The following is a 24,107-nucleotide window of genomic DNA, read 5'->3' as shown; positions in this document are numbered from 1 at the left end:
TGCACTCTTTCTTGTCTTTTCTAATGTCCTCTCTCTTATTCTTCACTTCTTTCACCAAATTCACCTCAAAACCTGCACAAAAACACTTAAATCAAGCATAAACCTGTCCAGCTCTCTTATTTCTGAAAATATAAACAAAAGGCATGATTTCAAGCTAGTTTCTAAGTCTAAAGGTTGCTTTTAGTATCAACTTTAAGCATGAAAATAACAGTTTTTCAACTGTTATCACAACCCCAAACTTAGAACTTTGCTTGTCCTCAAGCAAATAAAATGTAACTCCATCTCCAACCAATTCATATGATGGTTTACTCATTCAAAATTCTCTTTTCAAGATAAGTAATAACTTCACTCAAACTTAAGACCAAGAGTTCAATCAAGATGTGCACATGCTTTAGTGTTCACAAAGTCATTTAAATTCCAACAAATGCTATTTTTCATGAATGATCAATCAATTAAGCATGGATGTTCATGTGCTTATGGAATATTTCCTCACTAGGTAAAGTGTTTCACTCAACACACAAGTGTATAAGAGGTAAAGTGTTTCACTCATTCACTCCACTATCACAATGTTACATGAATCAACTTTGCCTTTCATTTAATCACAATCAAATACATTCACAAGCATGCATCATCACAAGGACTTTTCAATGGCTTATAATGTGGCTGGGCTAACAAGAAAATTGGTTTTTCTGGATCACAAAATCCTTGAGTTAAAAGAATCATAACACACAATCTTCTTATTCATTCCCAACTTTCTTTTGCCTTTGCTTTTGCATTTGCATTGAGCTTTGCTTCTTTTTCTTTTCTTTTCTTTGCATATTCTTACTTTTTAGCTCTTAGCTCAATGCTTTTTCCTTTTTCATGTTTCCCCAATAACCCCAAACTTGAACATTTAACAATACCACACAAGATCTTCTACTTAACTCAAGGTAAAGATTTTCAATCAAGGGTGTTCAGTGTATATTTAAGGCTAAGGGTTCAAAGGATAGAACACAACGTGTTCTCTTTTAGAAGGCTAACTTTATGAATTTGGCCAATAAAAAGGGTTTCAAAAACACGGCCTTTGATCATATGATGCAAAACAAGCAATTGATCCAATCATAGAAAACCTGGGCAAAGTCATTCATGCTTTCAAAGTAATAGCATTCAACAATAACAACTCTGGAGCTCAAAACCTCACATATAAGCTCATTCACATTTGACCTACACATCCTGCTTAATTTCACAATCACAATCATGATATTATGCATTTGTTCACAAAGCTTGTGAATCACCTGTATAAGCATTTTAATGTGCACATCATCTCAACATCAATCAATCATAAGCATCATTCAGCATTACTTATCACACAATCACAGTTAATAGCAAACCATCATAACAAACCAGGTGTTCAATAGAGTACATCAAACCCTAATCTAAAAACAAAAACAAATAAGTTCAGAAAACTTAAACCACAAAAGCATAATCATATGATAGCATTCATCAGTAAATGCTATCTCAGCTCCTCATCAGTCTGAACTGTCCTCTGTATCTTCCTCTTCTTCCTCATCCTCATCATCATCAAACGCATCCTCCTCCTCAGCTTCATCTTCATCCATGTCTCGGGCTGAAGCTTCAGCTGCTTCAGCTCCTCCATGCCATGGTTCTTCTGGCCAAGCTACCACATTATGGAATTCATCCATAGTCCACCTGTGTGCTGGAGGGGTATCATACATCCCCACTATCATCTCAGCCGTGGCCACCTGCCCTCTGTGGATGGACTGCAACTGAGCACCTATAAGAGACATATACATGTCCCTCATCTGGAATGGTTCTGCCTCATGAGTATCAGCAGAAGTCCTGCTCTGTGCTGGCCTTCTCTCTCTACGAGCCTGGCGTGGTGGCACTGGCTGGGCTGCCTCCTCACCTCCACAGTACTGTCTGTAATAGGCCTCATCTATAGCTTTTCTTGGCCTCTCAAATGGTGGAACAGAAGTGTCCACTCCAGCTAGCTTGCAAAGGTGAGTGATCAAAGAAGGATGTCCCAGTGGTGCTTTGTTGTTTGAGGTGTTAGCACACACACTAATCTCATCAGCTATCACCTGCCCAATATTAACATTCAAGTTTCTGATAACACAGTAGATGAAGAGTGCCCTGCTAAGAGTAATATCTGACACATGTGAACATGGCTGAATGTTGGCATGAGAAAATGCCATCCAATACTTTGCAAGAGGAGTCAAATCTGTCCTCCTAATATTAACCACTGAGCCAGATCTATTCCTTTGGAAGTGTCCTCCAGGTATGCACAATACTCTCTCAACATCCTCAAAGTCAACACCTTCCTCCATGCTAAGAGCAAACTGGCATTGCTCACCAGCCCACACAGTATCCAGAAAGTTATTGATGGAGTCAGGATCATATCTAATAGCATGGCCTCTAACATAGCCCAAATAATTCTCAGCTGGATAATCACCAATCTTCTTTGCATTGGTGTAGAATTCTTTCACCACAGCTATGTTGGCAGGTGATGGATAAGTGGCTAGCTTCCCCCAATCATTCCCTAACACTTGCTCTCCAAATTGAGGAGCAAAGTTAGGTATCATTCCAACCTTTCTCTCCATTAGAAGTGTCCTATCCTGAACCACCCTAAAGTGCTTCTCATGTTTCCTAGAGAGGAACCTGCTAGAGTGAGGTTGCTCTGGTTCCTTTTCCTTTCTCTTGGTTGCCATGGTTTTCAATCTTTTTCCTGATGAGGATGCCATTCCTACATTCAAAACACAAGCAAAACCACAGAACATGATGTTAATCATTAGTAAAACATAGAACATAACTCCTGTCGAAGCTAAACCACCGCTGAGGGCCAGAATTTCCCCTCAGCGCCACCAGCGCCACATTCCAACACGCAAAAATCAGAAAAAACCAAATCTGGCAGAGTGCCGCCCAGCGGTAATTTACCCCTCAGCGGTAACTCTGCAGATTTTTGAAAAATCAGTTTTAAAGCTTCCCTAACTCCACCCAAATGCAATTTTCAGTTTTCCAGTTCATAATCATGCAGTTTAATCGGTTCAAACATCAAATATATCATCAAATCATGCATAGAAATCAAAACCCCTAAATATTCATGCTTTGACAATCACATTCAAATTCAAGAACCCTAGAATGAACAAAATGCATTTTACTTACTTGGGTGGAGATACTAGATGCAATGAGAATGCCTTCAAACTAGAATGCTCTCTTCCAACCCCAAACTTTGATGGCACACTAGTGAAAAAGTGAATAGAGGAGAGATTTTCTTAAGAGGGAAGAGTGAAAAGATGTGGAAAACCTAGGAGAAGGTGTGTGGAAGTGTTTGTGCAGAGAGAAGTCTGGAAATAAACCCTAAAACGCAGCTTGGGGTATAACAATACCCTAATGGGCTCGGGTCCCGCTAAGGGGAACTAAAGCCCAGTCTGCGAGAGTACCGCTCAGCGGTAAAATACCGCTCAGCGGCACTTTCGTGATGTGCTCCTCTCCTTCTTTTCTTGACCTACGTGCCTTCCCTACATGTCCCTCATAGGTTCCCTGCAATTCAATGTTAAAAATGCTTATGCAAACCCTAACTAAAATAAACAAACAAAAACAATCAATCAACTGGGTTGCCTCCCAGGTAGCGCTTGTTTAACGTCACGAGCCTGACCCAAATTCCACCAGCACCCATCAGTAGGTGTTTCCAACTTACCAGCACCCATCAGTAGGTGCAAAATTTTCTCACCAACACCCATCAGTAGGTGTTACAAACCTAGCATCCTTCAGTAGATGCTGGATCCAACAAAAATATTTACAGAATAATGTCCACAATTTAAAAGTTACAAAACCAAATCAAAAGTTTGTAAATCTACTGGGTTGCTTCCCAGCAAGCGCTTCTTTAACGTCACTAGCTTGACCCTGTTAAAGCTCACGTTCCATCTTCTTTATAATTGATGTAGTCCTTCCACCAACCTTTCAACTGCTTCCTTTGGACTGTTTTGGACTCTCTAGAATATGGAGACTCTATCTCTATCATCTCCTTCTCTTTAAAGCCTTTTATAACCCACAACTTGTTCTTGAGTCTTACAGGTATGCCAAGTTGGAGTTTTAATTTTTTCCAGTCTCTAGGAACTTCTTCTCCTTTTCCAATCTCTTCTACCTTGGGTGCCTGAAAATACAAACAATGGTTATCAGAAACCTCAAGATTTTTATTTTTACCTCTAGTTATGGGTGCATCTCGAAATGCAGCTTTATAACTGGCTTCTTCCTCCTTTGCTTGTGTTTCATCTTTGAAGACATCCACCACCACTCTCTCCTCTCCGTCTTGGAGAACCACTATACCTTCATTCACATCTATGATAGCCCTGGTCGTTTTCATAAACGGTCTTCCAAGTATAAAAGGTATCTTCTCGGTTTCCATCTTCATCACCACAAAGTCTGCCAAGAACTGAAGTTTGCCAACACAAACTACAATGTCTTCTGCAATCCCACATGGCTCCTTTGAAGATCCATCAGCCATTACAAGATTAACCTTTACAGGTTTTATTTCAACATGGCCAATTTGCTCCAATAGAGAATAAGGCATCAAGTTAACACTTGAGCCTAAATCAAGAAGAGCTTTCTTTACCTTTTTCTTCCCTATAATGCAAGGGATAGAAAAACTGCCTGGATCTGCTGCTTTTGGTGGGAATGATTCTTTCTTAACAGTTATACACTTTTCTTCCTCATCCTCTCTACGTCTTCTTTTTGTCGAGGTTCCTTCATCTGATTTGGTGTAAACTGCTATTTTCTGTAGAATTTGTTCCCAAGGAGCTTCATTATCAACCATTTTGAATAAATCTGTGAAATCCATTGGTTTCTCCTGATTTGTTAGAAAAGGAAAAGTGTCCTTTCTTTCTTCTTCTCTTCTCTCTTCTGTTTCATCTTCTTCCAACTCAATGATCTCTTCATTTACACTCTTGACCACTTTGCACTCTTCTCTGGGGTTAACCTCAGTATTAGCCCCAAAGTTTCTGTTGGGTCTTTCTTCCAATTGCTTGGTGATCTGACCCATCTGAATCTCCAAATTCTTTATAGCAGCTTCAGTGCTCTTTTGAGAAGATTCAGTTTTCTGGATGAATTGCTGAAGAGTTTCTTCCAACCTTGTTGATCTGTCATTAAGCATAGATAATTGTTGCCACAAGGTTGGTTGCTGCTGCTTATTATACTGATTAGCCTGCCCAGTTTGTCCTTGGCCAATGCTTGGATGTGGTTTCCAACCCTGATTATAATTCCCTTGACGGTATGGAAACTGATTAGCCATGAAGTTAACATCCTCCAAGGCCTCCACTGGAAAAGCACACTGGCCATTTATGTGATCACCTCCACATAGTTCGCACAACTGGGTTTGTATCTGGGCAGCAGACTTCAACTCTTTAGGTAATTGAGCCAAAGTTTTTGTCAGAGTCTCTAGCTGTTGAGTTAGAATTTTATTTTGTGCTAGCAGAGCATCATGCGTTTGTAATTGTAGAACCCCTTTCTGTGGCATAGGAGCTCCTCTTTCATTGTGCAGCTCATTATCACTTGTAGCCATATTTTCAATGATTTCAGTTGCTTCCTCTGGAGTCTTCCATTTGATATTGCCTCCAGCTGAGGCATCTAGCATCATCTTGGTTTGTGAACCAAGCCCTCCAAGGAAAGTTAGGACTACTTCTTGATCTTCAAAGCCATGCATGGGAGTTTTACGTAACAAGCTTTTATACCTATCCCATGCATGTCCAAGTGATTCTTCCATGCCCTGCTTGAATGAAGATATCTCTTGCTTTCCCTTAGTCACTTTAGATTGTGGGAAGTATTTATTCAAAAACTTTGCAACCACTGCTTCCCACTCCGTGAAACTTTCTTCTGGAAAAGAGTTCAACCAAAGCTTAGCATTGCCTCCCAATGAGAAAGGAAACAAGCTAAGTTTGATAGCTTCGTCTGGCACCCCATTAATCTTGACCGTGTTACAGATCTCATTAAATGTTGTAAGGTGCTCATATGGGCTTTCATGTGATAACCCATTAAATTGATTACTCTTTACCAGTTGAATTAATGCTGGTTTGACCTCCATGTTGGCTGCATTGACTCTAGGTCGAGCTATGCTATTGAAGTGCTGAGGTCCAGCAAGATTAGTGTAATCTGCAAGAGTTCTTCTAGCATTATTATTGTTCTCCATACTCCCTGTGCTATGAACAGAACCTTGTGGTGATGATTGTAGGAGAGTTTCAGGAGAAGGGAAAAGTTCTCTGGACGTTCTAATTCTTCTCCTCCTTCTACTCTCGTCTAGCCCTTCAAGTAGTGGTTCTGTTGTTTTCTTACTTCTAGTTCGAATTGCCTCCTGCATGCACAAGAAAACAAAACCCTAGAAAAGATTTGTTAGCACAAAAAGATATAGAAGAAAATAAAGATTGAAAAGATATAAGAAGATAAGAGATTTAGAAGATAGAATCAAATAAAATAAAATAAAACCTAATCTAAAAAAATAAAATCTAATCTAAAAGATAAAATAAAATAAAATCTAACCTAACCTAAAAGATAGAATAAGAATAAAATAAAATCTAACCTAAAAAGATAAAAATATAAAATCTAATAAAATAAAATAAAATCTAATCTAAAAAGATAAAATAAAATCAAATAAAAAAACAGAAAATAAAAACAGAAAACAGAAAAACAGAAAACAGAAAAAAAAATAAAATAAAATCAAATAAAATACAAACTGAAAAATATAAACAGAAAAATAAAATAAAATAAAATAAAAATTCGAAATTTAAAATAAAATAAGTCAAAGATAATCAATAATCACACAAATTAACCAGTTAAACCACGAGTCCCCGACAACGACGCCAAAAACTTGATGGACAAATTTGTAAGCACCAAAATATGATGTCACAAACTTGTTTCACAATCGGCAAGTATGACCGAATCGTTCAAGTAATAAAACTTGGTAAGACCAAGTATCGTTCTTCCCAAAGGACTCACGGCCTAGTTTAGTTATGTGGTTTCTTGATTAACTAAGACTTACAAACGAAATATTTGGGTTTAAAATGCAAGACAGAAAATAAACATGTATGCATGAATTTTGATCAATGGCAAAGACAAAAGATAAACACTTTCAAGGAAATATATGAATGAATATGTTGTTGGGGGTCAATTTCATCTCATCCACTCTCATATATTTTAGGAATTCAACATTCAAATCATCATTGTTAATGCCACTCTCTAATGTACCATTCTAGATGGCTTCTCCCTAATCAAATAGTTCATACAATTCCTAGCATTCCTAATGATTAGTTCATGAGTGCAGGAGCTTAAAGGCAACCAATATAATATTGTCAGTATAATATTGGGAGAAATTCCCCGGATCTAGATTTCCCCGTACGTGTCCGTATCAACAAAACCAATAATCATGCATTAGAATGAGTTAAACAATGCAAGCATTGAGCAAAGAGGAAAAACCCTAACTAATGATGAAAGAAAGCATATGTCTTAATTCAAAGATGTACTCAACAAATCCATATATGAGAGCTTCAAGAGATTACTTTGATTCCCCAACAAACATACAAGGTTTAGTTCACCATATTCATGGTGAACCTAGATGAATTACAATGAAAGTATGAAAGAATAAACCCAATAAAGGTGAAGAGGTAGCCTGAGCATCCAAGATCCTCCTTCAAAGGGGTGAAAGAGAGAGTGTTTGCCTCGTTTCTGCCAAAGATGCCTAACTATAGGACGTGCAAGCCCTTATATACTAATCTAGAGTTACAAAAGATTACAAAAGTCCAAGCCCAAAAAGTGCCGCTCAGCGGTATTTACCGCTCAGCGGTGATTGCGCGTCTTCTTTCTTCCCCTCAGCGGCCATTTTGCCCCTCAGCGGTTCCAACGTCACCTCTTGAGTGCCGCTCAGCGGTAGTTTGCCGCTGAGCGGTGCCTTCGACTTCTCCTTTTTGCACTCTTTCTTGTCTTTTCTAATGTCCTCTCTCTTATTCTTCACTTCTTTCACCAAATTCACCTCAAAACCTGCACAAAAACACTTAAATCAAGCATAAACCTGTCCAGCTCTCTTATTTCTGAAAATATAAACAAAAGGCATGATTTCAAGCTAGTTTTTAAGTCTAAAGGTTGCTTTTAGTATCAACTTTAAGCATGAAAATAACAGGTTTTCAACTGTTATCACCACCGCCGGCCACCGTCACAGTTTTGATGGGTGACCTGCGGATCTGGACCATCTCTTCGAACGGCGGCCAACCACGCCGGTTTCGAGAGCCACTTCTCAGTCACGCACCGCCACACAACGCTTCGTTCCGGCCAGTCTGCCGTCGCTGCCGCCGCCGCCGAACGTCGTTTGCTCCGGCGAAGTCAAGGGTTAGGTGCGCCTTGAGAAGCGCAACCCAACCCTAGTGGTCCCGTCCTCCGAAGCCTCTACACCAGCTGTCACGCGTCGCTTCTTCTCGGCCAGTCTCGGCCGCGTGTTCTGCACGCGCCGCCTTCCCGGTGTCGGAGTTTCACAGCGACACCTCCATAGCCGTCGCCTGGACCTCCTCTCTCTGTTCAGACCCTTCAGAGGAGTTGCCATCTTCTTCTCCTTTCTTCTCTATTGCGAAGGGCTCCCTTCTCTACCACTGGGTTTCTTCTTCCTGTTCAGTTTCTGTTTTGAAAGACCTGAACCAGGGTACTGTTGTTCTCAACAGTGATGTTTTGATGTTGCTGCTCCGTTGATTCAACCTGTGGCCAAGCCTGCTTCCATCATCTCCTTCTCCATTGAGAAGGGCTCTCTGCCTTCACCAATGTGAAGGGCTTCCAGTCTCTACCATCCTCTTCCGCAAGCAGGCTCAAGTACTGAATCTTGTGTTGTTCTTCAACAACTCACTTTGACTCGCCAGTTTGATATGTTCAAGGTTGGGGGATCTCATTTGACCCCAAACCCCCTTTGGACGCCACTGCGTCACTTCTTTGGGTCTTTTGATGCCATCATAAGTCTCAATATTTCGTGTTTTTGGTTTCTGCCATGTGAAAGGATATTTGCACCGTCAGTCAATGCCTTCTTTGAGATCGACTGCTGATTTGACTCGTTCGATGTTATGGAGTTTCAGATTTGTCCCTTGTACGGATTAGCCATTGCAGACAGTTCAGTTTCTGCAGTTTCGTTGTTATTAGGGCAGTTAAGTCCCTAAAGGTTCATTGTTGTTCAGGGTAGTTAAGTCCCTGAAGATTTGTTGCTACTCAAGGCAGTGAAGTCCCTAAAGGTTTATTATTGTTTAGGGTGGTTAAGACCCTACAGGTTTGTGGCATTTAGCCTTTGAAGGCCTCTCATGTTACCGATGTCTTCGTCTCCACCGTTTGCCATTGTCCAGGCGCCGTTTTCGTTGTCCAGGCGCCGTTTGCCACTGTCCAGGCGTCGTTTGCCGCTGTCCGGCGCCGTTTGTTGCTGTCCAAGCACTGTTTGTCGCTGTTTGACATCGTTTTTCGGGTTCATTTGTCGTTGTCCATCTAGCACTGTTTTGCCACTGTGAGGAGTTGTAGAAGTTTGTCACCATCAACTTCTGTTCCCAACGTCGTTCGTCATTGTCTGCCGCTATCCGTTGTTTCCCACCGTCCGTAGCTGTCCGCTGCCGACCACTGCCAACTACCGTCTCAAACAGACGCAACTGCGTCAGTTCTTCTTGGGCTAGAGTTTAGCCCGATCTTCTTGTGATACACTGTTAAGTACCACTTGGGAGTTGTCCAACAAAGAATTTTGGACCTCCAACATGTCTTTAGATCTTTGATGCCTTTGTTTTCGCATTGTAGCTTAATATTTTGTTTTGTTTTAGTGGTCCAGCAACTGTGATATTTCACATTTTCGTCGTTCACACTAAGGGGGAGTATGCTTCCAACCACTACAATATGTTTCCAGCTACATGCTCCATCATTCAGTAATGGCAGTCCCTGCAGTTTTGTCCTTTCAACCACTATAGGCCCCATCACCTCGTCAGTTAGTGATGGTAGTCCCTGTAGTTTTGTCGCTTCCAGCCACTACAGGCCCTATCAGTCAGTGATGGCAGTCCCTGCAGGTTTGTCCTGTCAGTCCCTATAGGCCCCATCACTTCGTCAGTTAGTGATGGCAGTCCCTGTAGTTTTGTCGCTTCCAGCCACTATAGGCCCCATCAGTCAGTGATGGCAATTTAGTCCCTGCAGGCCTCATCAGTCAGTAATGGCAATTTAGTCCCTGTAGTGAGGGGGAGTATCGTTCCAAGACAACACTGCAAAGGAAATTTCAGTCCACCATGGGTGTAGTCCCTGCAGTTTAGTCGCTTTTAGCCACTACAAGCCCCATCCTTTCTCGATGGAATCCAGTCTTTGTAGTTTATCGCTTTTAGTCATGCAGGCCCATCCTTACTTGTTGGCAATCCAGTTCCTTGCAGTTTGTCATTCTCCACCGCTGCTCTCCTTCATCCACTTTTGAAGTTGAAGTTTCACAAGCTGCTGTTAGTTCATTGACATGTGATAACTCATCTCTGTTTGCCTCACACTCTTGAAGACAAATCATCCAGTTCAATTATTCCAAGCTTAGTTCATACAATCTGTATGCTCCAACTTGAGGGGGAGTGTTAGAATTATTGTTCAAGTGTGTTCCAACTAAGAGTGAGTTGGAAAGGAGTGTTAGTGTGTACGAGTTGTGTTTAAGTGTATGTGAGCTGTGAGTGTGTATGTGCTGTATGTGAGTGTGTGTGAGGTGTGTGAGGTGTGTTCCATTCACTTAATCCTATAAATATAGGATTAAGGAGAAGGGTGTATTAACCAAGTAATTCAATACATATTCTGGTATTACATTTCACAGGTTTTATTTTGGTGACAAAGTTATTGAGTTTACTGAATTTGATGTATGTTTGTCCTTAGGGTTGCCTGTTGTTGGTGAAGTGATAGATTTAAATAAAGTTGGACATCGTAATGTTTGTAGGGAGTACTTCCTTTATGGGAAAGTAGATGTAAGCATGGTATATAACTTTTTGTTAGAGGAACATGAAAATTTTCCAACAGAACATTTTTGCAGCTTGTATATATTGGTAGGGATATTAGAGTTCTTGCTTCCCAATCGAAGTGGAGTAGTATTTCCAATTTTGTTTGACCTTGTTTGGGAGTTGAGGTGTGTGGGTAAGTACAATTGGGGCAGTTTAATCTTTCAGTAATCTGTTGAAAGTGTATCTAGTGCTTCAACAACAATGAAGAATCAAACAAGCAAAAGTCATTTTCATGTTCAAGGATGTGCTTACTTGTTGCAGATAGAAGTTTGTTATGTAATTGTTAATGAAAGACAATTATTTGCTATTGTTTTTCATCATTCTTAATGTGATTGTTGTTGGATTAAAAATTCGCAGGTATGGTTTTGTCACCATTTTGTGACTTCAAAGTCAACGTACAATACCCGGTAAAAAAATTCCCTAGGTTGTTGAACTGGATTAATATAAATATTTGGGAGAAGTTTATCAAAACTGCTTTGGCAAAGGGATCGATGAGTAGTTGTTGATTAGAGGAATGTGTTGGTACAAAGTAATTTATGTTTCGTGCTTGATGAAATCAAATATGTTAATGACATTGCAGGTTGTTATTGATGTTGGTGTGTCGAAAGAGGAGCTTTGTTATGGTATGGTGAAAGACGGTGTTGAGAAATATGGTGTTCCATTTAACAAGAAAAATAGAGGAGATAAGGAGAAATTAATTTCTGTTGTAGGAGAACAAACACGGGTTATTGCAGACAACAAAGTAGTATTAATGATATAAGAAAGTTGGTTGAAGCCAAAAATGAAGATAAGGGAGAAGATTTTGTGGAAGAACCATTGTGGGGAAGTGAAGATCGTTGTTAAAGCACACCGGTTCAACATTAGCAGCAAACCCTGATGTTTGAAGGTCGTTTTCAAATGAAACAAAGCACAATGTACGATCGTACGAAAGCGCAACCCCGAATACGGATTAAAAGTATGGTAAAAAGAACTCCTTATACTGTAGATAGTAGAAGAAAACAATGAGTAGTTCAATAAGTTATATTACAATAGGAAATGTAACTATTACTTAATATTATGCTGTATGGTATCATGTTAACAAACTTAATTGATTTTGAAAACATTGGAAAAATATGACCAAGGTCATAATTTTCCTTTAGGTGTATGTTATTGTTGATGATAAAGCAAGGTAGTTGAAATGAAGTTTGTATGAACATGATACATAGTTATTTGAAATAAAGTTTGTATGTTGAGGATGTTGAATTTGAAGGATGTTTTGTTGATGTTGGACCATGGTTGTTGAAATGAATTGATTGTGGAATTGGTACTTGATTTCGTGATGAAGCATGGTTGTTGAAATTGAATGTCTTTTGACATATTAGTCAATATTAGAAGTTGATTACCTTGATGTAGAACTGAGGTTACCGTGTTGAGCATAAGTAATAACGTAAGTCCCCACTTAATTCAACTATGATCCTATTCGTGTTTTTATAGGTATTTTTTTTTTATTTTTTTAACACAATGTGGGGACTTACGGTGTTTTTTTTTTCATCATAATTTAGCATCGTTCTTTAAATTGAATATTTGTGGACAAAATGCTGAATATTAGAAGTTGATAACCTTTATGAAAAAGGCAGTGTACCGTGGTGTGCATAAGTTATAAGGTAAGTGCCCACTTATATGAACTTTGATCCCAGCCTTGTTTGGAACGTACATTTGTTTTGTTCACAAAACTTAAACAAGTTGTGTGTTTTTTGATCATGAATTACCATCATTGTTCAAATTTAAGGTTTATGAAGATGTTAGTCGTTATTACAAGTTCAAAACGTAGACATACAAGTCATGGTGCAGAAAAGAAACTGGTACCAAGGACAAAATAAGTGGGTATTTCAGTCTAAGGTTTTGCACACGAAGGTCAACTATGACCATGACACACATTTTGGAGTGCCTTTTTGTTTGTCATAATTTTCTCCACTTACAATTGATGTGGAACCAATTTTTAATTTATTTATTAACACATTTGTGGCCAAGGAACTTGTTTTATTAAAAATCATGGTGCAGGAAAGAAACTGGTACCAAGGGCAAAATAAGTGGGTACTTCAGTCTAAGTTTTTGCATACAAAGGTCAACTATGACCATGACACACATTTTGGAGTGCCTAATTTGTTTGTCATAACTTTTTCCACTTACAAGTGATGTGAAACCAATTTTTACTTTATTTATTAACAAATTTGTGGGTAAAAAACTTTTTTTAATTAGAAATCATGGTGCAGGAAAGTAAGTGGTACCAAGTGCAAAATAAGTGGTTACTTCAACCTAAGGTTTTGCACACGAAGGTCAACTATGACCATGACACACATTTTGGAGTGCCTAATTTGTTTCTCATAACTTTTTCCACTTACAAGTGATGTGGAACCAATTTTTACTTTATTTATTAACAAATTTGTGGGCAAAAAACCTTTTTTATTAAAAATCATGGTGCAGGAAAGAAACTGGTACCAAGGGCAAAATAAGTGGGTACTTCAGACAAAAGTTTTGCACAAAAAGGTCAATTAAGACCACCACACACATTTTTGAGTGCCTAATTTGTTTCTCATAATTTTCTCTTCACTTACATCTGATGTGGAACCAATTTTTAATTTATTTATTAACAAATTCGGGGCCAAGGAACCTCTTTTATTAAAAATCATGGTACAGGAAAGAAAGTGATAACAAGGGCAAAATAAGTGGGTACTTCAGACTAAGGTTTTGCACATGAAGGTCAACTATGACCATGACACACATTTTGGAGTTCCTAATTTGTTTCTCATAATTTTTCCACTTACAAGTGATGTGGAACAAATTTTTACTTTATTTATTAACAAATTTGTGGGCAAAAAACCTTTTTTATTAAAAATCATGGTGCAGGAAAGAAACCGTTACCAAAGGCAAAATAAGTGAGTACTTCGGGCTAAAGTATTGCACAGGAAGGTGAACTACGACCATGACACACACTTTATTTATTAACAAATTTGTGGCCACTTTACATACTGTACATATAATATTTCATTAATAATGACATCCAATTTGACTGGAGACTGCAGTGCAAGCATTGTAAACAATCCACATTCTTACCTTCAAATTTCATTAAGAATAAATGTAACAACTATTTTTCTGTCAACATTTTTAACTTCAAGTATGTTCAATCAGCATCAACACATATTGAAAAAGTTCTAAACAACCCAGTTATAACATTGACAAAATCACTATTTCCCAACATTCTACATAATGCCTAAGTCTTGCAACACTTGATTCCTCTGCGCATTGTCACATCCAAAATCCAATCACAAATGTATTTCTCCCTAACTTGTTGTAGTTCCTTCTGCAAAGACAATAATGCACAACATATGAATAAAATGCACCACTTCTATCAAAACTCCACAACATGATAATTTTTACAACTTACAGTTGTGTAAGTGGGCATTGTGTTGCCTTCGTATTTCTCAATGCCATCCCACAACTCCATAATTTTTAAAACAATTACTTCACAATCAAATCTACACAAACAAAGTCCAACAAAATAATATTCATATTTAATATATCAATCAAACAATAAAATATTACATTTACAAAAATTAACATTACAAACTTACAAGTTTGGTTGGGTTGGAGTCTGCAAGTGTTCTACCTCCAACGACGGTGTCTTTTCTTCTGAACCATTCAACAAATGTCCAAAAAACAATGCAAGATTTTGTGTCTGCAAAACAACATAGTCCCCTTCACTATCCAAACAACTCTACGAATTTATAATTACAAAGTAAACTTTAATTACTACACATACAATAACATTGCCAATCTTTTTTCGTTCTTTTCTTTTGTGCCCAAAAGAGTCTAGTGCAAACATGTGAAGTGATAGAATCTTCACAACGTAGCACCACCAATGACCGTCATGGATAATTGGGACAAACAACTACAACAAAGAAAAATGTGTCAACAATTGTACAAAAAACCATCAACATAGAATCAAAGTACATTATATGAAATTTGACTGCACTAACAAATTCGACATTAACAATGTCATCAAATCCAATGATATCGGACTGGAAGTAGTTAGAGTACTCATTCAATGTCAAAACTTTGCGATTAATCTTTTTCTTTCTTGAGTCAACTAAAACATGGGTCTGAAAGGAAATCACATAGTTAGCTTTCATTTGTCATGTCAATACAATTTTTACAACATAAACTGACAACTATTTTTACCAATCGCATATAATGGACTAAAACATATCATTTTCACTACTCTAGTACTCCTTCTTTCAAAGAACATGAACACGATTGTGGCAAACAAAATCTCCTACAAAACCAACAACTTCTTCATAAAACATATTTCAACCAACATATAAAATATAACAACAATAACCACACCATATTTCATTATTACCATGTTGCCAAGCTGCTTCCTAAGTCCAAAAGAATGACACTCCTGGGTGGAAAATGTTTGACCGCAAATTTCAGAAACAACTCTTTCAACAAAATAATCACATATGTCATCATGTCGCATCATCACAATATTCAAAACAATTCTTCAAAAAATAACAATTAAAAATTAACCAAAACGATAATCATATAATAAACAAATTCCATCCACATTAAAATTAAAAGAATATTTAAAATTGTTAGTTGCAACACTGCTACATTGCCACTCAGGCCTGTGGAGTCCTTTATGTCACGTTGTCTTATCATCCTTGATGCATTTCCTAAACTATTTACCACAAATGTGTGCACAACTTTTGCTAGTTATATTGGTACAAATTATCAATGTTATCTAATATTGTAAAAGGCATGTTACTAACTGCCTTTGAATGTTTAGGAAAGTAAAAAACAATAAAACAAACTAAAATATACAAACGACACACACAATCAACATCCATGTCATTATTTTGTATTAACAACTTTATCTAATTATGACATCTTTTACAGTAAATGACTTTGAACAAAATTGTTGACATACAACACCACCAAAGTTATCATCAAAATTGACATCTAAACCACCAACACCCAACCCTAGACCCATGCAAACATTGCCAATTATAAATGGTACCATTCGTTGCTTCAAAACAAAACATTCATTCCGTCCAACCCAACGTGTAACCCTTTCCTTCAACAGCGGAGTGCATAACTCAATTGGGTTTTTCATATAAAGACACCACTTGAATGGAGTCTTCCCGATATGTGTTCTATCAATTTCTCGAAGTATACCATTAATGTCGACTATCGGTTTTGTGTCAGACCATGGCCGCAAACGCAACTACAATTCAATTTCAAAAATATAAACCATCAAAAAACTCTTTTCAAACAAACAAATCAATTTTCAAAACGTTATATCTACTTACATTGTTATAACCTCCTTCTTTTGTGCAATCCATCTACGCCAATCCAACAAAAATACAATCCACGACGACAAAAAAAGCCTAACAAAGGACCACGACCTTCCACGGAAGACAAACTGGGTGGGTCGGTACACGGCAACGACGGTAGCCCAAAATGCGTCGGTCAACGAATCGGACAATAGTGGCAACGGCGAAACTCCGGCGGACAACACAATGCGACGCTCCACGGAATCAACCTAGTCAAAAGACGTGTCGATGGGTGGGTGGGTTGGAGGTAGACGAACTCTGTATAGGGTTCGCGAATAGTTCTAGAGGCGCACTCCAGTGAGCAACGCACCGCTACGCTACACTCAACGAAGCGGGTGGGAGGATTTGAGACTCAAAACGCGTCGACGGGTGGCTGGGTCGAAGGAAGACAGAGTCTCTCTCGGTTGCGCTCTCTCACAAGCTTATGCTTCTCTCTCTAACAAAGTCTTAGATTCAAAAACCCTTGCTCCCAAATTTCAATTTCCATGTCATTCTAATTTTTGAAATTCTTTTCCACGTGTACCAATCACATTTTGACACGTGGCCCGTGTCAAAATGTTGTCATGTTGATAAAATATCATTTCTTTTTCTTTATCAACAAATCGCATTCCAAAGAAGTTTTAAAGTACCGTTGACTAATTAATGATAATGAATAATTGAAACGTGAAAACCCAATCAACTTCGACTCCTAAAATGGATACTAATTCGTCTCCTCCTCACATAACATCATTGTTTATAATTTAAAAAAATATTTACTTTTTTTCCAACTTATATTAAAAATAACTCAAAGATGAAAGTAAGAAAAGAGGTTTTCCTTTCTTTTTTTTCAATTTTTTAAAACCAGTTTGTCGAAATATAGAAAAATTGTTTAGAAGTAATTATTTTATCAAGAAAATAATTTTTTTCGGATTTTTTTTAAACAAACATAACTATTAGAAGAATTAAAAGTAAAATCTATATATGGGTATCCGATGATTAAGCATGGCCAAAGGTGTTACTAGTCATATTTGCATTTTGACTTGAATTGGAGCAGCGAGTTAATAATTAGAAGAGAAAATTGTTCCTATGACCTTTTTCTTGCATAAGGAAATGGGAAAATTTTCTACCTGAATACCAAAATAGATCACTCTTTTCCTCTAATACTACAAGTTAGTTGACATTTTTTTTAAAGTGAAACTTATTTCCATTTTTACAAGGAAAATAATAGTTAAATATAATAATTGAGATTGACAAATTTTCTCTAATTAAATATTTTAAAATTACTTTTCATCAAATAAATTCAAGCAGATAATGTTCTCAGTTTAGACATGCAATTAATTACTGAAGTAATTTAATTTTAACTGTTACTGCAGTGTCTTTAAGAAATTATTTAACGCGTAGCTTAAAAAATTAATAGATATTTTTTTAACAATGAATATAAATGTAATGTAATGTTGAAGCTATAAACACTATCACTATCTAGCTTTTGCATCTCAAAATTTTGTTTGTTAGTTGAAAAAGTCGAACACAATGCCTTAATCCTCAATTAATCCTCTTAATTCTTGAATTTCTTCTAGTTTACTTCTTCCCCGTGCTGTTTCCAAAACATAATAAAATCAATTCGTTGCAACAAAATAATGAATGTGACACTGACACCCCAATATACTTTTGCCCCAACTAACACAATTTACAACTCTTGTTTGTTTTGTGCTCCACCTTTTCAAGCTAATAATGTGTTCTATACCACAGATCTGTGAATTATGAAAGCATAAGGTGCACAATCTGTCACTTTGATGTCCCTACTCGCAGTACATTACACACCATTGCCAGAAAGATGCCCTAGATAAACACCTTCTTTATGACCCAAAATAATCACAAAGTAAAAGAAGAAAAACATAGTTTCATCTGTTCTCACTTTTGCCCTCAACAAGCTGCATCTTTAGATGGATACTTAAGTTTAGTTCACTTAATTATGTTGTCATAAATGATTTTTAAAATATCTAAAATTTATCATTTTAAACATTTTTTTTAGTTTTTTATTTTATTTTTTGTTAACTGCAGCTTGTGGGTTGTGGGGTTTACAACACTCACTCATGGAAGGGTAGTTTAGGTAATTAAAGTTTTTGTCTTTTGTGACATATTTTCTGAGAATATAATAATGTTGATGATGAGGAGTCACACTGAGGAGTAGAACGAGGAAAAGAATGGGACCCTTAGAAAATGTAATGCATCCAAAACCAAATCCAATGCAATGTAGCCGTTGGAGAAGGAAACCCCATATCACATCTCATCTCTGCTTGGTCTTCTAATGTCCCAACCCAACCCGTTATGCAGCAGCAGTTATGATAATTTAGACAATGAAGTAAAACTAGCCGTTAGGATTAAGAAAATTGCAACCTTTGACTCATTCTACTCATGACCACCACCTCATTTCATTTATCTCTCTTCATCCTTAAACCCCACCAGCACCTTTCTTCACTCACATGCCTTTTTCAGAACTGTAGTCCCTCTCTTTTTACTCTCCGCTTTCTTGTGTTAGTATTTAGATCTTCCTCGTTGTTCTTCATTGTACTAGTATTATACCACTACTACTGTTATCTGAGCTGAGTCTGTCTGAGAGGTGTGAGCCTAAAGAGAGAGTGAAAGTGGAACCTGTTTGTGTCTGTCTTACTTTCTTTGCTTAGCCATTGTTTGTTCTAAGTTCCCACTTACCACTTTCATGGGACACAACAGTTGTCATGCCAAAGATTTCTTCACAGACCCTTTTCAGGTTAACCTCTCTTTTGCTTCATATGGTCATAGGAGGAGGAACCACAAAGGTGTTGGGGGTGGTGGTTTTATTTGCTTAGCTTCTTTTGTGTTTCTTTTGCAAGCTTTGGCTTCTGTCATTCAGCCTGTTTCAGGGCAGTTGTGGGATGGGGTGGTTGTTACTCAGGCTGATTTTCAAGCCCTGAGGGCTATTAAGAATGAGCTAATTGACTTCAAAGGGGTTCTCAAGAGCTGGAATGACAGTGGTCTAGGTGCTTGTTCTGGGTGGGCAGGAATCAAGTGTGTGAATGGTGAGGTTATTGCAATTCAGCTTCCTTGGAGAGGGTTAGGTGGCAGGATCTCTGAGAAAATTGGCCAACTTCAGTCTCTTAGGAAGCTCAGTCTTCATGACAATGTTCTTGCTGGTCCAGTTCCTTTGTCACTTGGCCTCCTTCCCAACCTTAGAGGGGTTTATCTCTTCAATAACAAGCTTTCAGGTTCTATCCCTCCTTCCCTTGGCAATTGTCCAATGCTTCAGTCTCTTGATATTAGCAACAATTCCCTCAGTGGTAAAATCCCTCCCAGTTTAGCGAGATCTACTAGGATGCTTCGGATCAATTTGAGCTTCAACTCACTTTCTGGATCCATTCCTAGCAGTTTAACCATGTCTCCTTCTCTAACCATTCTTGCCCTTCAACACAACAACCTCTCTGGCTCTATCCCAGATTCTTGGGGTGGAGCTGGAAAGAAGAAAGCTTCCCAGCTTCAGGTTTTGACCCTTGATCACAATCTCATTTCTGGAATCATCCCAGTTTCTCTAGGCAAGCTAGCTTTACTTGAAAATGTTTCTTTGAGTCATAACCTGATTGTAGGGCCTATTCCAAGTGAACTAGGAGCACTTTCTAGGCTTCAAATTCTTGATCTTTCAAACAATGCCATCAATGGCAGCATTCCTGCTAGCTTCTCTAATCTCTCTTCTCTAGTTTCATTGAACCTAAATAGCAATCAAATTGCAAACCATATTCCCGATTCTTTGGACAGGTTGCACAACCTTTCTGTGCTTAACCTGAAGAACAATAAGCTTGATGGCGAAATCCCACCAACAATAGGGAACATCTCAAGCATTAGCCAAATTGATTTCTCTGAGAACAAATTAGTTGGAGGAATCCCAGATTCCTTTACTAAACTTGCGCATCTCAGTTCATTCAACGTCTCTTACAACAACCTATCTGGTCCTGTCCCATCTCTACTTTCCAAAAGATTCAATGCTAGCTCTTTTGTAGGGAATCTTGAGCTATGTGGGTATATCAGTTCAAAACCATGCTCTTCACCCCCTCCTCATAATCTTCCAGCTCAATCACCACAATCTCTTTCTAAGCCTCACCACCGAAAACTAAGCACCAAGGACATAATCCTCATAGTAGCAGGTGTTCTTCTGTTGATTCTGTTATTACTGTGCTGCTTTTTGTTGTGTTGTTTGATCAGGCGAAGAACTGCTTCAAGCAGAAAGAGTGGCAAAGCTGCTAAGGCTGCAGCATCTGCTAGGAGTCTTGAGAAAGGTGCTTCAGCTGGTGGTGAGGTTGAAGCAGGAGGTGAAGCTGGTGGGAAACTAGTTCACTTTGATGGGCCTTTTGTGTTTACTGCTGATGATCTTTTGTGTGCAACTGCGGAGATAATGGGAAAAAGTGCATATGGAACAGCATACAAAGCAACACTGGAAGATGGTAACCAAGTTGCTGTGAAGAGGTTGAGGGAAAAAACTACTAAAGGGCAGAAGGAGTTTGAAACTGAGGTTGCTGCACTTGGCAAAATCAGACACCCAAATCTCTTAGCACTTAGAGCCTACTATTTAGGACCAAAAGGAGAGAAGCTTCTTGTCTTTGATTACATGACAAAAGGAAGTCTAGCATCATTCCTTCATGGTAAGTGTATCTTTAAACTGACTCTGCCTTTGCTTCTGATACTGGTATTTGACATATCTAAACTTTACAACTGTAATTAGAATTTCGTTTCAGTAGAGTTTTTAAATCCTGTAATGTTGTGTCATTTCTTCTGATGCTGATATGATATATTTAAGATATGCATGAATTCTTCATGGTGAGTACTTGACAGTAATTAGAGAATATGTTGTGGCATTGCTTCTGAAATTAATAAATGAACTATTCCGGCATTGTAAGTACTAAAGAGTGATTATATAGTGTTGTGTCATTGCTTCTGATACTGATTGTGTTATGATTTATCTGATTCTAACAAATGCAGCTCGTGGGCCTGAAATTGTTATTGAATGGCCAACAAGGATGAAGATAATGATTGGAGTGACTAGGGGCTTGAGCTACCTCCATAGCCAAGAGAACATTGTTCATGGGAACCTCACATCAAGCAATATACTATTGGATGAGCAAACAGAAGCCCACATAACAGATTTTGGTCTCTCAAGGCTGATGACAACTTCTGCCAACACCAACATCATTGCCACTGCAGGAAGCCTTGGCTACAACGCACCAGAGCTTTCAAAGACCAAGAAGCCTAACACAAAGACTGATGTGTACAGTCTTGGTGTTATCATGTTGGAACTCCTAACTGGAAAGCCACCTGGGGAGCCAACCAATGGCATGGACTTGCCCCAATGGGTTGCCTCCATAGTGAAGGAAGAGTGGACTAATGAAGTGTTTGATTTGGAACTCATGAGGGATGCACCAGCCATAGGGGATGAACTGCTGAACACATTGAAATTAGCACTGCATTGTGTTGATCCATCTCCTGCTGCTAGGCCTGAAGTACACCTAGTTCTGCAGCAACTGGAGGAGATCAAACCAGACTTGGCTGCAGGGGATGATGGAGCTACCAAGGTTCAAACAACTGAGTAAAGGATTACACGTTTTATTCTTTATTTATTTGTTCATTGAGTTTATGTGTATATAGAGTGAGAATTGTTTTACACTAAGTATTCTTTTTAACTTGGAGCAATAATGTATGTTTTGAATATCTATATGACAATTATTTCATTAAATGAAACGATTATGATTTTGATTTTACTTGATTCTTTTTCTTCAATGCATCTTCTTTACCTCGCATTTCTCATTCGCAAGGATGAAAAAGGGATAGGGAAAGTTTATATCTATGACAGTTAAAAACCATTGCGTATCCATTTCATGACAAGTAGAATAAAAACATGTTAGTCTCATGCTCTTTAAGGAATGCACCTTGTAGAAGAGACACATACTTAAATTTAGATTAAAATAAAAAATTACAGCATATGTTTCAAAAGTAGTCATTATTTTAAAATTAATAAATATAAATTATTAGACCATAATTAGTTATAATTTCTTTTTATATACATATTAATTTATGATGAACCATTTTGATATCAGATCTTTGAAAATTCATAACTTTTATACATAATTAAGTATATTTTTTATTTATTTACTTATATTTTAATTAATTAAATTTTTTTAATAGTATCTTAACGAATAGTTTAAATGTAAATGTTAATTAAACCAATAAAAAAGAAACTTTGAATTAAACATTGGACAAAAACATATTGTTTGCTAATTGAGAGATGAAAGTTATGATAAAAAGTAGACAACTAAAATTATATGTGAGAAATTAGAAGACTAAAATTACAATTAAAGATGTTAATTTACATAAGCTTTTATTTGTTGTGACTCTAGACAACTATTTTTGCTTCAACATGTTTTATTGTCACATCCCGTACTCTTTCAAATATCAATTATATCTTTAATGAAATAAATAAAATTTGAGTATGCTTTTTTCTTTTTACATAGCTGAATGTATATTTTGTAGAGACTCAAAAAACACTCCAAATGCTTCAAGCCTTTAACTTTAGAGGTATTCAGCCTCTCAGCCTCTTTAAGAATACTCATCCTCTTTGAGTTGAGTATGGGTTGTGTATATAGAAGATATTATAACGCTAAAGTAAGTAAAGTGCATCTACGAGTAATAAATGAGGTAAGTAATGAATGTGGAAGTAGACCCTAAGCTCGACGCTGTGTCTTTGGACCTATATGACACACTAGCCCCATAGACTTAATATGTCCATAATTGAATCTTCATGTTGCTACTATGTAGTTGTCCTTCTTGTGTAAACAAAATTTGTATCTTTCGATCTGTCCTATAGATATACTAGTATCCTAGCCTTGAGAAGTGTAACAACGAAAATAATGTAATGATGAAATGCCAGATATGATTCAATGTGAAAGACATAGGGTTGACAGGTTGCACAAGAAACGATGTGATGTTGAGAAGGTGAAGAGTCGCGCCCTTAGCCTTTGAATTTTGGAAAGATATAATGGTTGAGGAAAAGGGGTGTGAAGGTGAAAGGTTGCATAATTTTGCTATAAATATGGGCCATATTTTCCCAAATTGAACACCAAATTTATGAGAAATTACTCTGCTATTGATATTTTGTGAGAAAACTTTAGAACTTCAAGAAAATATTACCCAAAGGTATCATAGCGGGTCAAACATCGGTTCTAGAGGGGGACAAATAGTGATAGTACCCAAACCTCAATGTCTTCTAATGCATCTCGTCAAAAGCTTTGGGGTTGATAATGAAGGTGATATAACTGGGAATAGGGAGGATCCTCCTAAGGAACATGTCAAGAACAAACTATCTCAAAGGGGGTACGAGTGGGTAGATCCCTTGAAGAGAAAACATTTTTCAAAATTTAGGTGGTCAAGAATACTTAACTCTTGATTGAATAATATTTATGTATTTGAGAGCGAGGTGTCCGAGGCTATAATGTCACTTAGGAGGAAAAGTGCCATAGACAATGTTTGTCATGACCAAGAGGGGTATGATGAAGAGTTTTTTTTATCTCTATATCACTAGTGTAGAAATCACTTTAGACGTCTGTTATTTTGTTCTTTTTACGTCCGACCCCTACCCGACGTCTATATGGGTGACGTTGATGGGACGTCTGACTGTACAGGTCGGATGTCTAAGACCTTGGAACGTGTTTGGCCTCTATAATTCATTGGA

At 37.7% G+C, this 24,107-nt stretch overlaps 1 protein-coding gene across 1 annotated transcript; it reads left to right on the top strand.

The window, feature by feature from the left end:
• The first annotated feature begins 18,642 nt into the window (after nucleotides 1-18,642).
• On the top strand, nucleotides 18,643-22,140 carry LOC124844566 (probably inactive leucine-rich repeat receptor-like protein kinase IMK2). Its single transcript, XM_088102616.1, has 2 exons — nucleotides 18,643-21,027; nucleotides 21,365-22,140. The coding sequence occupies exons 1-2, from the start codon at nucleotides 19,077-19,079 to the stop codon at nucleotides 21,970-21,972; spliced, it is 2,559 nt and encodes an 852-aa protein (XP_087958742.1). The 5' UTR covers nucleotides 18,643-19,076; the 3' UTR covers nucleotides 21,973-22,140.
• Nucleotides 22,141-24,107: the final 1,967 nt, after the last annotated feature.

This window comes from Vigna umbellata, chromosome 11, assembly GCF_029865625.1.
Source record: "Vigna umbellata cultivar VRB3 chromosome 11, Vumbellata_1.0, whole genome shotgun sequence".
Classification (NCBI taxonomy): Eukaryota; Viridiplantae; Streptophyta; class Magnoliopsida; order Fabales; family Fabaceae; genus Vigna; species Vigna umbellata.
The sequence above is the reverse complement of the archived record's forward strand: the minus strand, read 5'-3'. Positions and strand labels throughout refer to the sequence as shown.